The 14,190-nt window shown below is 46.2% G+C and overlaps 1 protein-coding gene and 1 long non-coding RNA gene across 8 annotated transcripts in view; one reads left to right on the forward strand and one right to left on the reverse strand.

Moving 5' to 3' along the window:
* Nucleotides 1-1,381: 1,381 nt before the first annotated feature.
* Nucleotides 1,382-4,123, forward strand: LOC310662054. The gene is made up of 2 exons (XR_014504233.1): nucleotides 1,382-2,405; nucleotides 2,652-4,123. It is a non-coding gene; the product is annotated as an uncharacterized lncRNA (long non-coding RNA).
* The window catches only part of LOC310661925 (signal transducer and activator of transcription 5B), a 68,938-nt gene continuing 58,752 nt past the window's right edge, over nucleotides 4,005-14,190 (reverse strand). For all 7 annotated transcript variants that reach the window (XM_083408592.1, XM_083408589.1, XM_083408588.1 and 4 more), the window contains 6 exons: nucleotides 13,202-13,296; nucleotides 12,957-13,087; nucleotides 11,262-11,417; nucleotides 9,486-9,537; nucleotides 8,376-8,483; nucleotides 4,005-7,682 (listed from right to left, as the gene is read on the reverse strand). In XM_083408592.1, coding sequence (XP_083264718.1) covers nucleotides 7,556-7,682; nucleotides 8,376-8,483; nucleotides 9,486-9,537; nucleotides 11,262-11,417; nucleotides 12,957-13,087; nucleotides 13,202-13,296 — 669 coding nt within the window. In that variant the 3' untranslated portion in view covers nucleotides 4,005-7,555. The remainder of the gene's footprint in view (nucleotides 7,683-8,375; nucleotides 8,484-9,485; nucleotides 9,538-11,261; nucleotides 11,418-12,956; nucleotides 13,088-13,201; nucleotides 13,297-14,190) is intronic.

Below are 14,190 nucleotides of genomic sequence, written 5' to 3' on the forward strand. Positions count from 1 at the left end.
GCTTACCTGCATGGCCCTTAATTCAGTGTTCGCTTGATACCCTCAGGATTGCTTCCTCACTTCCTGCTTCCCTCCTATTCCTTCATTCCTCTCTTGAGAGCAGGCTTACTTTGGCTCTCTCTTCTCTTGAGATGCAAGATCATCTCCACCTCAGGGATCTTTCCTATCAATGTGTGTATTTCCTGTAGTGAGTATTAGCTTTCTGGTTTTCTTAAATGCAGAGCTTCCGTGTGACTGTAACAAGGGAAACTGTGCTCCTTCACCAGGGATCCTGCCTTGGTTCAGATTCTTCCAGCATTCAGCTCCAAATGCTAGCAGCCCCCGTCCTCCCATCTCTGGGCAGCAGCTGTCCCCACAGTAGGTTCCCTCCACAGGAAGGCCTAGCCTCTTCGCTTGAAGCCTGCATGTGTCCACGGAAACCAGCTGGTCCCATGGAAGTGACTCCCTATTCAAAGAGGCTTTGCCAGGAACCAAAGTTATACAGTACTGCAAAATATTTTTTTTTAAAAAAAGAAAATCAAAACGGAAAGTCGGCCTCCAATCACACACACAAATCTCTTAATGGGGATTAAAGGAGATTCATTCGTAGCCACAAAGCAAAAGAGATAATCCCGCTTCCTTGTGCTTCATCTTTTAAACACACACGCAGATACACAATCGTTCCTATTTCTCCTAAACCAAAGCAGAACACAGTCAGCTTAAGAAGCATTTTGGAACGGACAGTACTAAAAAGAGAAGTTCCAAGTCTCAGATCAGCCTGAAAGCCACAGACTTTGAGCTGAAAAGCCCCCACACCCCCACGCCTATGGGGTCAGGTTATGGTTCCGTTGTGCAGAGAAAAGGCACTGTGCTTTCCCAGGGCTCTGTCTCACTGCTTCAGATACATTCTCTGGATCAGCCTTAAAGTTGAAAAGTGAAGTCACACCCACACCATATGTTTAAAGCACTCTTACACAGTCAAGGAGAATCTTGGGAACTGTAGTTGGTAAGGGTACTGGAAATTGTAGGCCCACGCCCTTAAGGCCCGCACCCTGCTATCTGGGGGAAGCCATGACTGTTATAAAGTGGTAGGATACTGCTTTAAATGTCCAGTGTGAATGTGAATCAAGTTTGGGAATTGAGCCATATAAAGCTGTAGGCTGATTCTAGCACAGGATCAGATCTCTCAGAACAGTGCTGCGGGTGGCCCTGCTTCTGTGCAATGCTGACGGACGCATTCAAATGATAAGAGAGCAAAATGAATGCTGTGCAAGAGAAGGAAAGAGCGGGGGAATAGGTCGGGGGAGTTATGTTTATTGGGAGATGTCCCCCCCCCCCAAGTTCCTAGGCAAATAGATTAAAGAGGATTAACACTCCCCACCCAGGGCACATTTCCTGTGCTTTAAACCAGGTGTGGCCCTCCAGATTGTGTGGGACTCTAAACCCCATCAGCCCCAGCCAGCTTGGCCAGGAATGATGGGAGTTGTAGTCCAGCAACACATGGCGGGCCACAGGTTCCCACCCCTATCTTAAACAGCTGCAGGAGACAGTTGAACAGACAAGCCTTTCCCCTGCAGTGATGTGGAAACTTCCATCTGTTGAATTGCTCTGTTCCACTGCTGTTGAACATAGGGGTAATGGATGGGTAGAATCCTGCCAAAGGGCCAGAGTTGGCTTTTCTGTGTAAGGGGAGAGATTTGTGATTTGGAGGCCTACCTGCAAATCCATCCTAACCTCTTTTCGGAGTATGCAGGCATACTCTCCAGTGGGACGATTTGAGATGGGACTTAATGTGGGCTTTTTACTCACACAGAATCAGGGGTGCCAGCTTGAATACAAATACTGGGGGGACCAGGTAAGCCCTGCACCACATAACTGAGCACATTGAGCACACACACCATTTGAATGGCAATGCCCGTCAACTTGGGGGGGGGGGGCAGCCCACTCAAATATGTTAATGGGGGACCAAAGCCCCCTTGGCCCCTAGAAGTTGGCTCCTATGCACAGAACAGTGGAACAGGATGGAAATATCCCTTCTGAATGTAAGAGCCAAGGGAAGACCCTAGGTGCAATTTGGCCACATTCACCTTTTCCAAGCTGAAAAACTCGATTTCCGAGCACCCTCTGGTGGCCGCGTTGTGCTTAATCCAGAACAGGCAACAGCAAAGTGTCCAGGATAGAGTGGGAATAGGGCCCTCCATATACCCTTCTCATAGTGCATTCATGATTATTTGTGCTCACGATGCTAACAGGGCAGTCATAGGCAATCCCACTTTTGCATCTGTCGATGTTTTGAGGAGGACTTGCTGCTTTGTTCCTAATTGGAAATCCGGAGAGTCAACTAATGTAGCTCTCTCTCATTCATGTTTTGAAAGCACAGGGAATCTCTATTCAGGGAGGAGAAAGTGTGAAACAGCAGTACAGTGGTACCTCGCAAGACGAAAAACTCGCAAGACGAAAGAGTTTTTTGTTTTCTGAGTTGCTTCGCAAGACGGATTTCCCTATGGGCTTGCTTCGCAAGACGAAAACGTCTTGCGCCTTTTTTTAAAAACTGCCAATGCATTCCTATGGGAAACTGTCAATGCACAGTGGTGCTTTGCAAGACGAAAAAATTCACAAGACGAAAAAACTCGCAGAACGAATTAATTTCATCTTGCGAGGCACCACTGTAGTTGGAGAACGCCCCATCGGTGAAGGCAGGAACTAAAGGAGGCACAAGGGGTTCACAATCTACATTAAGCCAAGATATGCATGGGCCCTTGTTTGTTTTGCAGTTGTATAACTTGGGTCATTTTAGACCTTGGACTTAAATGGTCTTGGAGATGAGGGTGCTTTTGATGGCATGCATAATCCCGCTTATTCCAAAATGCAGTAAGACAGCTCTGCTAAGCTTAGGCCCTTTCTGCTGAGTGAGGCCATGGACCTCTGCTTCCAAAGGGCTGCCCTGACAGCACCGCTACTTTTTGGAGCATTGGGATGCCGATTGCTGTGGGAGATAAGCTGCCTTATACGGTCGTGGGGCAAACTATTTGTCCAAGTAACCCAGGCAGCGGGGATCAGCGAGTGAGTTTTACCATCACCTGCCACTTTGCCTTATTAAGTGGAGTTGCAAAGCTTGCAAGATCCTTCCCATAGGTTACTCCTTTCCTTGGAGTGATCCAACACACTCACCTACATATGCAAGTAGGGCCAGGACCAGCTCAGTTGGGAGGATAGGAAGCTGCCTGGGATGGAAAAAAACCAAGAGGGACTCAGCTACTCGTCCTCAAGGAGAAGGCAGGCATAACTGCCTCACTGCAGATCATTAGGGCCAGGGATGGGCATGGCTCTGTGGGAGAGCATCTGCTTTGCAAGCATGTTTCCTGGTTCAATCTCTGGCATCTCCAAGTAGGGCTGGGAACGTCCTCTACCTGAAACACTGGAGAGCTGTTTGCCGTTGTCAGTGTCAATACTGAGCTAGGTGGACCACAGGTCAGACCAAGCACAAGGCAGCTTCCTATGTCCTTAAGTGTGTTTTACAGCATCTTCTTCCATTCACTTGCATGGGGCAAGGGAAAGCAAGGTGTCAGGGAGTGCCTGTAGGAGCAACGTGATTTGCTTACTTTGGAGGTTTCCTGAGTAAATGCCACCATCCACCCTGGAAGCACCTCAACTGCTTGTAGACACCAGTGTCCCCTTTCACACTGATTGCTAGTTGGATTGGATTTGTTTGTTCATTGTATCCTCCCACACCTTTGTGTTTTGTTGAATACAAGAAGCTGCTGTGTGCTGACAGCTTCTAGGAGCCACAGGTGAGAGCTTAGTGAAGGGTGGGGACCAAAAGTGGACAGAAGGAGCGCGGCATGTCCCCCCAACAGAGGCACTACATCATTATCAGTCAGTGGTAATGGGAGTATGGGAGAGCCTTAAAATGAATAGTCAGGAAGCATTATGCAGATCAGTTAAGATTAACTTTGTGCTCCCAGTTCAAAGGGTTAAAGGTTGTAGCAAAATACACTGGGATGAAGACACAATGACCAGTCTCCTTTTCAACACATAAAAGACAAGTACATTTATTTGAATCAGCCTCTAGCACTTTTTGAAATTCATAGATGCCTTGCTAATGATTCAAACAAACAAACAAACAAACAAACAAACAAACTAAAACCTAGGAATCAGCTGGTCTTAATAAAATACCTTACATTTTAGCCCTTTCCAGAGATTTCCTTCCTTGTGCAATTAACTTCACTGGCTCAACCTACTCCAGTGTCCAAGCATTGGGCGGTAAAGACGGAAGCGACCGACAGCCCGCTCTACATCCCTGTGCAATCAAACCCCCTAAGTTGTTATGTTCTTGTTCTCCGTTCCCTAAAACAGAGAGATTTCTTCCATCCACTCATTGTTAAAACTGTAAAAGCTCCCTATGCTTTCACAAACCTTACTCCCCTGACCATAGTGGCCATTGTTAACCAAAAAACACACACTGGCCATTAATTCCCCTGCAAAATTGCAGACAACACTTTATTAGTAGCACAGGGCTAGAGAACATCTTTCAAAACATTAATATTTCATCAAAATATGTATTTTCCACATAAAAAGTGTCTTTTGTTCCAAATAAAACCTAAAAGGCATTTAAATCTATATCCCTTGAGTTCTCCCGTTTCCCCCAAATTTAATAATAATAAAAAAAATCAGTTGCTCCTTTGACTTCACTTTTCAGAGAGTGATATATTAGCAGAAAAAAATATTTTTATATATATTTTCCATCAAAACTCTTCATAGTTTTGGCAAAATAACTATTTAAAATAGTGCAATAGTTGTGTTTTTTTAGGGTGCTTTCCCCCACCCCACCCCGAAAATACTAGTAACATTTGCAGCTGTTGCTTGGACAGGCCTGGCCTCACTAGAGAAAATGGGACAGGCACAATCCACCAGGAATTTGTGTGCAGTTTCCACGGAAATGAATGGAAACACTGTGCTCTCCTGTACAAGCCCCACAGGATAACTGCCTAGCGGATCACAGTGCCCTGTGCAAAGGGAAAGAGAAACAGGAAGTTATCACAACCCTGTTCTGTGCTAGACTGTTGATCACTGTTTACGTTCCAACTTGAAGCTGGATTGACATACAAAGCTCCTGTAACTTTTTTTTTGCCAGCCTTCAGTCTCCTACAAGGATTTTAAAGCGTATGTACTCATTTCACATAAGCACTGTCACCTTACTTAAACGTGATACCTTGCTTTGTGTCACGTACAATTTAGGAACACAGAAAGCTTATTTATTCCGAATCATAGACCATTGGGTTCAACTAGCTCATTAACATCTACACGGATTGGCAGTGGCTTGTCAGGGTTTCAAGTGGGTGTGTGGGGTTGTCTTCACCCGAAGACGCAAGGAAATTGGACCTGCAGCCTTCGGGGTGCACAGAATCTGCTCTACCACTAAGCGACAGCTCCTCCCTATGTTGCTGACAGCTCCAAGAAATGTGTCAGGCCCAGGACATGATTGTGCCTCAGTGTAGAAAATTTACATTGCACCCCATCTCCCACACTGACCAATAGGGAGAACCATCCATTGGGCAAGTTCTCCACAGAACCTCCTAATGGATAAGCCCCATGGGTTGAGAACTGCCAGTCTCCCACACTGATGAAACCCTTAATCTGCCACAGGAGGTAGGTTCCATACCTCTCCTCTCTGGAAGGGCTACTGAGCAGAAGGTTCAACAAAAGTCCAGGTTTTCAGAACGGTGGCAAAACGAGTCTTCTATCTTCCCCTACCCATCCAATGTTTCCCCTTCCACTACGGAGTACCCCCCCCCAGCCCCATATCCACACACTACAAAAGATTTCAAAACGGTTTCTGGAATTTGGAATCTGATCAGGGTCAGTCCATAACTTAGTTCTGCCACTAAGTTATGGACTGACCCTGATCAGATTCCATGCACATGCACAACTTGTACCAAGTTGCAGATTCAATCCCTGGCCTTTAATGGGAGAATCTTCTGCTGGAGACCCTGAGAGCTGCTGCCAATCAGAGCTGCCGATACTGTACTAGATTGACGAATAGGCTGAGCTGGTGTAAGGCAGCTCTTAACGCTAGCTGATCCTGCCACCTGAAAATGGTGGAAACACACACACGCAAACCTGTACTTTTCAGCTTTTAATATAAGCAGTCTTTAAAATTCTTTAGCAGAGTCCTCACAGCAAACTTAGGCTGTATCTCCGGGAACTCGAATAAGATTTGGCTTTTCCATTTGCCTGCTGTTGATGGGAGATGTATTCAAACCATTTGAGCACCATTCAAGAGCTGTGTCACCCCAAAGGGAAGTTTGGATTTTAAAAAGTGAACAGGACAACCTCTCACTGTACACTTGTTTTGTCGATGCCAGGAAAAATATGGTAGCTGTTAGATCGGAGACTGAATCCTTCCTCCTAACAAATTACCTGTTCCGCAGATACGTATGTGAGAAAGCTATAACTTCGGTGTTGAAGTTAGTCTGAGCTTTACCAGTTAGTAAAAAAAATAACTTTTGGAGGGAGCTGTTCTTCCCAGTTGCTCAGCCAAATGAGAGGGTGGGAGGCAGGGGGGTCAGAAGAAAAGAGGAACAGATTGGGCAGGCTTTGTCCATGCATCTAGAAATCTCCACTCAAGGCATCCCTTTTCCCCCTCGGAACCCAGCAATGAAATCCAGGGGCCTTCTTCCTGTTCCACCCCTAATCCTAACAGGGGAAACACTGTTTCTGATTCTAATTCCTGCACTTCCGCTTGCAACTTATTTAAGAACACCACCACCATCACCACCCCTCAGCGATCTGCTGAACTTGTGATACCTGGGAGCAATATGCCGGGCACATCAAAAGCCAAAAGGTACTAAATGATGCAGGAGCCAAGAGGTAAGCGACTATCTTGTGACAAGGCAAAAAGAAAGGCGTTGGGGTGAGGCGACAGATAGCGACTCCAGAGGGTTCTATCAACCCAGGGGGACCTGGTAAGAGTGGGCTACTACAAGGGGTCCGAATAGAAGCAGCGCTCCCACTGAGTCAGGGTCTCTTGCACAGAATGATGCTGCCCGGGGAACACAGGTCAGAGGCAGGCAGGCGCACGCACACACCCGTTTATCCCGGGAGCAGCCGAGAAAAGAAATGTCAGACACATAAAAAGATTACAAAAGACAAATACTTCAAATAAGGCCTACTCTCCTCCACAGCTCAGCCCAAAGGCTCCTGGGCAAAGGACGTGGCAGTGTGTGGAATCCTGGGAGGAGGGGAGGGAATGATCCCCAACGCAAATCATATGGCAGCTTGGCAGGAGGAGGCAGTGCGCCAAAGCAGAAGGCCCGAGAAAAGCCGAGCAGATGGGAAAGCCAAGCGATACACTCCACTGCCTTTTGAACGTGTGAAAGGGGAGAGACAAGGTCCACTGCCTCTCGGGCACAGCCCCCACACCCCAGTCAGTGCAGGGCAGGCTTGCCCTCACTACGGGGTGAGGAAATGCACCCCCCTCCAAACACACACACACACACAGCAGCTGTACTCCCTAACGGCAGCACCCCCCATTTTTCACAGTCTCTACACGGTCTCTCCAGGGGAGGCGGCATGGTCATGACTGGGCGTGCGAAATCCACTGGCTGTCCATGGGGCGCCTCAGCAGCTCTTCCACGTGCCGTGCCACGTCCATCGAGTCATCCAGGTCATAGTCTGTTTCTGGGTCCAGAACGGAGTCAGGGCTGAGATGGAGAGAAAGGAGCAGAATAGGTCAGGTGGGCTGCAGGTGTAGGGTGTGTGTGTGTGTGGAGAGACGGGTTGGGAGAGAAGCTTCTCCACTTCTGAAAACACGGGAAACGATCTGTGAAGGAGCTGTGGTTTTCAAGCCAACTTTTCAACACACTCAAAAAAATACAGTCCTCTGGCTTGTTTGGAGGAAGCCAGAAGAGTTAACTTGGGTTTAAACAGAAGATTATGCAGAACTTACATCAACGGCAGCTGCCCTGTAAATAAGCCAACAAAAATTACCAGCCTGCAATTTTTTTATTTTACTGGTTTGGTAAGAGGCTAGTAACACATGTTTCTATGTTGGCCAAGGAGACAGAGGCTTCTTTTGCGGCTAGCAATTAGCCTCTTAGCGGCCTGGATTTTTTTTTTTTTTTTTTAAATGCCCTCTACTGGTGAAGGAGGGACAGGCTTTCCTTCCTCTGTTCTCAGTATAGAAACCAAGTGGCCTGGGAGAGGAAGAACAGAGAAACCTGCCGGCCCACTCACTCTCCTGTATGGAATTTCTGGTTGCCCATAGTTACCAAGCAAGTTATTAAATACAACGCTGAATAATGACAGGTTTGCTGAAGCGCAGGGTGGGCCATGAAGCAGAACCCACTTGCAATGGAGTCCCCTCCCGAATATCCCACCCACCCAGCCTTACTTACTTTGTTGGATAAGTGTTGTACAGGGACTGATGGCAGACAGCTGGGGAGGAAGCTTGATCCATGTAGGTAGGCCCTCCAGCTGTAGAGTCTCCAGATGTAGTGGCAAACCTGCAAGAGATGGGCTCCGCATTGGTAATAATCTCATATGCCCAAGGGACCTTTTGCCCATTGCACCGGACACCTAAATCCACCCAAGGGGCACTTGATACAGTGGTACCTCTGGTTACGTACTTAATTCGTTCCAGAGGTCCGTTCTTAACCTGAAACTGTTCTTAACCTGAAGCACCACTTTAGCTAATGGGGCCTCCTGCTGCCGCCGCAGCGCAATTTCTGTTCTCATCCTGAAGCAAAGTTCTTAACCCGGGGTATTATTTCTGGGTTAGTGGAGTCTGCAACCTGAAGCGTATGTAACCTGAGGTACCACTGTATAGACAAATGAGGATCACCTCTGTCTTAGCAGTCTTCCCAGCCTCTATCCTGCTTTGCTAGCAATTCTTCGCCCTCCCCTCAGCAGCAACGGCATATCTGTCCCAATTAGCTTATACTCTCCTGCCTCCTACCCACTGCCATTCATTCATTCACTCATTCATTCCAGGAATTCCGTTCCCTGTATGCCTTCCATGCCCTGTGTTTTAAGGATCCCACCCCCCAAATGACTGTCAGTATCTGAAGCAGTCAAAATCCCTCCCTCGCATCATAACTGGAAGCTGGTCAAACAGGGAGCAGACGTAGCTGCCAAGAAATAAAAATAAAATAAAAAGGAAAGGCCCATCGCAGTGGGAGGGGGTTTGTGGAGAGAGAGACAGCTCTGTCTGTGAAAGCCACAAGTCCTCAACCATGTCCATTTCCTACCCATTCCTTCCCTTGGGGACAGCGCTGGCAAGATACAGACTCAGACACATTTAGCTTCATTCAGGTTTCTAAAAACACAGATCCGAAAGAAGAAGCCATCAAACCATGTTTGGAGATAGGGCAGTGGCCAGAACTCTTGGTTGAGGGGTAATGAGGAGAGATGGCAGCCAAAGGAGAGAATACATCTGCTTCCCACCCCAAATATTTACATTTCCTTCCATTTTTTAAAAAGAGCCTTTAAAGAGCCATGGTACTCACTCTGGCACAACTTGCTTGATCAGTGGCTTCACATACCCATCCCCCGTCTTCGCTGCAAAAGAAAAAAAAAGGGGGGAGGCACTGAGTTATTACATAGGGCAGGGGTCTGCAACCTTTAAGACAAGAAGAGCCACTTGGACCCGTTTCCGAAGAGAAAACAACTGGGAGCCGCAAAACTCGTCATTATAAAAATAATTTTTTTGTCACTTTTTTATTATTTCTTTGTTTGACCCCTCAGAATTACTCCTCCTCATAGAAATAAACGTTAAATTAACAAGTTACCTTTTTGTGTGTGTGTGTGTGTGTGTTCTTCACTCCCCTTCAAAACAGTGACCAGCGTACATGCCCCCTTTCAATGCAGTGACCAGCGTACATGCCCCTTACAATGCAGCGAGCGGGAAGGTGACGTCGGGACGGTGCGTGACTAACGCACACACCGCCCCCATGCGACGTCACAGCCAGTACAGCGCCCGCCACAGTGGGGAGTGTCGGGGCGCACAATGCGCCTCCTCCCCTTGCTAGTATCCGCCCCGGAGCCGTGGCAAAGGTGTAAAAGAGCCACATGCGGCTCCGGAGCCGCGGGTTGCTGACCCCTGACATAGGGCATGCAAGCATCTTGTACAATCAGCTCTATGCAAATAGATGAGCACCTTGAAACCGTTTGGTGTTCCTTGTTCCTCTTGTTTTGCTTTGTTTGTTTTATTGTCTTCCTATCCTGCCTATTTCTCCAAAGAGACTAAACGTGACTAACAAACAGTAAATGTGCTCTCAAAGAAATGTGTTGATATACAACTCATTTAACAAATCCCAGCAGTGTAAATAGAATGCAGAACTGCGACAGTAAAAAATAAAACTATTGCACAGTTTTGCATCAACTGCTTGAAGCTGAATAGTGATGGCGCCTGATGGACTTCAGCTGGAAAAGCATTCCATAGGGTAGGTGCCACAAAGGAAAATGAACCCCCTACCCCTAAGCTGCCACCCATCTTGTATCCCAAAATCAAGGGAAATGCAGTTTGCAGGGAGGAATATACTGAATATACACTTGGGTCATGCATACCAGGGGAAACCCCTCTGGCCCATGGAGAAGGCAAGATTAAACCTCACCTACATCCCTTCCTAGCATGCTTTATCCTGTTTTTGAGCTTTTATAATTTCTGGCAACTTGGCTATTCTGTCTGCAAGAACAGCTGCCAAACATGTTTTTTGTTTTTTAAAAAACACCTTGTTCTCTCCTGGAGCCCCATTCATCACAAAGACATTTTTCCAATAAATCATTTTCACCTGCAATTCCATATTCTCAGCCTCTACACAATCCAAGTCTAGCGCCACCCACTTTCCTCTCCCTTTCCTTTTGCTTCTTCTCAGAGCCATTTCTGATCTATGCTATGTACCTGGCTAAACATTACAGTCATTTCTATATATCCCCCTAAAGTAGCCTCTCTCAACCTCGGGTTCCCAGGTGTTGCTGGACTACAACTCCCATCATCCCTAGCTAGCAGGGATGATGGTACTTGTAGTCCAGCAACATCTGGGGACCCAAGGTTGAGAAAGGCTGCCCTAAAGAAAAAAATGTTGCACATACAACAGTGCAACACAGATCACAGAAATTCCAGAGCGGGGGAAAATGAGAGACTTGCAGCCGAATGTAACCATTGCTTAGGCTCCCTTGCCAGAGGCATGAGGAAGAAGTCTGTCTGTGATTAGATGTGAGAGTGGGAATAGACCATGCCTGAAGAGATCAGGTCAGTTTTCTCTTGGTGCTGCAAAACCTACAAAGGACTGGCATGTAGTATTTGGAGAAGACCTCTTCCTTGGGACGGTCAGGATACACATAGAGGAGGTACGGGAGGTCCCCGAGACGGTCTGCCAGGGTGCGGATGGAGAAGTCACGAGTGGTGAAGGGCATCAGGTTCCAGAACATTCTATCAGCTGTAAGACCCAAGAGCATCATAACTCAGCAGCGGAAACAAAACAAGCAGCTCTGCTGACCAACCAGAAACAGAGACAAATCCCCAAATAAAAGCAAAACACCTACGCAGAATTGAAGGGAGAGGAAGCCTGACAGAGGGCTTTCTGTATGGCAGCTCCTTTGCGGAGTTCCCTTCCCACAGAGGTGCATCTGTATAGCTTTCACCATATGCTGAAGAGGCACTTTTTCACCCTGGCCTGTGACACTTTATGTAAGTTTATTCTGTGGGACCTCCTCTTTTGCTGACTCTATACTGCTTCATACTATCTGTAACCATTTCACTTGTCTTATAATTGTAATGGTTTCATTTTTTTTATATAATCATATATTATATTGTGGTGAGCTGCCCTGGGACCTTATGGTGAAGGGCAGGTTAGAAATCTTATAAATAAATAGACACATTTATGACTACTGTACTACAAAACATCACTGCCTCCACAAATCAGGTATGAGTGCCTATTTCCAGATCTGCCTGGTCCCTCAGCTAATGGCCTTCCTGATATAGGTAAGTCAGCCACAGTGATGCATGCTCTGGTAGCTTACAAATTAGACTACTACAGTGCACTCTATATGGTGCAGCCCTTGATGATGGTTCAGAAGCTACAAGTGGTGTATAACACAGCAGCTAAGCTTCTAGTCGGACTCATATTACACCAGTCTTGAAAGAGCCTACAATGGTTGCCAGCTCCCTACCAAGCCCAATTTAAGGTGTTGGTATTGACGTACAAACCCCAAAATGACTTGGGCCACAAATACCTGAAGAACCACCTCCTCCTATATCAATCTGTTGAGATGCTAACATTGACAGGGGAGACTCTGTAAGCAATAACACCACTTTGTGTGGTTTGGGCATGTGAGAGGGCCTTTTCTGTGGTGTCCCCCAAGTTATGGAATGCTCCCCTCGTGCATCTTGCATTACTGTTGTACAGTTTTTGATCTGAGGTCAAGCTGCATCACTTTACCCAGGCTTTTAAGCGAGCAGATTCCTCCCCACCCCATCCTGCTGAATTGCTGCACTCTTGTTTTGCAGTGCTTGTGATTTCGTTTAGTTTTGTGGTTTTAACACGTGGTTATAATGAATTGTATCTTGTTTTAAATTGTGGTGTTTTACGTAACCTGCCCTGGCTCAATTCGATGAACGGCAGAATACAAATATAAATAGCAAAGAAAGTAAATAAGATTTCACACATAACATAGTCGCTTCTAACCCAACTAATAGGAACATACAGGACAGGAAGTGAAACTAGATGCAATTATAAGCCAGCAATTCTGACGGAGAAGGGCCAAGTTAATGCACAACATGACAAATGGAATGCAATAAACTACAGCTATAAACTTAAAGCTATATTAGCCAATGTTACCTAGAACCCCAGAGACAATAATAGTGTGCTGTTAATGGTAAGCAGTTAACTGTTGTTTGCAACGATTTTTTGATTCAATACTCTCAGAGCAGGCAAGGACAAAATGCAGTATTTCTTCTGCCAAAAAACCGAACTCACTGTTGTCAAACCTCCAGGCGATTGTGATACCTCCAATCTCAGAGTCACTAAACCTCAAAAGGAAAGTTCCATCTGGCTTGTTGATTAGCAGGTTGTGGGCTTGCTGCTTGTTGACAAAACCTAGAATAGCCCTGGAGAGAGATAGGAGAGAGAGAGAGAGAGAAGTCAGACTACAAAAAGGTAAGATGTGGCTATTGCAGCCTGTAAAAGCCAGTAAAGGCAGCAAAAGGATGGGGGAATCTCACCCATCATTCCAGTGAGGTTTCAAGTGTTTCTTCAGGACTTCCATCACCCCATCAAACCACTGCCAGAATGTGTAATTTCGTCCTGGGAGGTTCTCCTGGTTAAAGAGAAAGAAAGATCAACATTCCTGCCTGTTTCTCAGTCACCCCGGGGTCTTGTAAAACAGCTCGAAGCTCTTAAGGTGTCCCTGGATCCTAAACTAATGGTTTACATAAAGTAAAGTAAATCCTTATCCAAATAAGACTTGCCACTATCACAGGTTATGGGGAGAACTAGCCATCAGTTGAGAGACACTTTTGTCTTTGGTATGTGCCTTGATGATGACCAGCTGTCACTATAGCACTTCATTGTCAAAAGACAATGCAATCTCGACTCATTTTTTCACCCAAAAGGTTCTCATGAGCTCCTTTCACAGATTAGGGACAGAGAAAGAATGACTTGCCCAATGTTACCAAGGGAACCCAAGGCTGAGCAGGATTCTTTTGGGCCAAACCTGTTATATTTTTTTAAAAAATATTTTATTAATTGCCTTCTAAGCCACCATCTCAAGTCAAATCAGTTTACACACAGAGCAAGTGAGGAAACATCCTGGTGTGGCCCAGAGAATGTCCTAAAGACTTCTGACCAGGATCCAGGATCAAAAGTCCCCAAAACCTTTGGTACGCTTTATGTGTGTGCACAGAAAGCCCTACCTGCATATATGCCTAGAATGAATTGTGGAATCTGTATAAAGATACCACAATGTGTATTTGTTAATAAGCTAGTTCAAAGTAAAGCAGTTAGCTGGATTGAAGTTTATTTAATAATCCGACGGCCTAGTTTTATACAAGCCTTTCCCAAACTGGTGCCTTCTTGATGTTTTAGACTACCACTCCCATCATCCCCAGACTGAGGAAGGTTGCTTGACACAAATACTAGTACAGTGGTACCTCTACTTACGAATGCAATCGGTTTTGGGGTGCTGTTTGCACCCCAAAAAGTCTCTGAGCGC

This window comes from Podarcis tiliguerta, assembly GCF_965153285.1.
Source record: "Podarcis tiliguerta genome assembly, chromosome: 13".
Classification (NCBI taxonomy): Eukaryota; Metazoa; Chordata; class Lepidosauria; order Squamata; family Lacertidae; genus Podarcis; species Podarcis tiliguerta.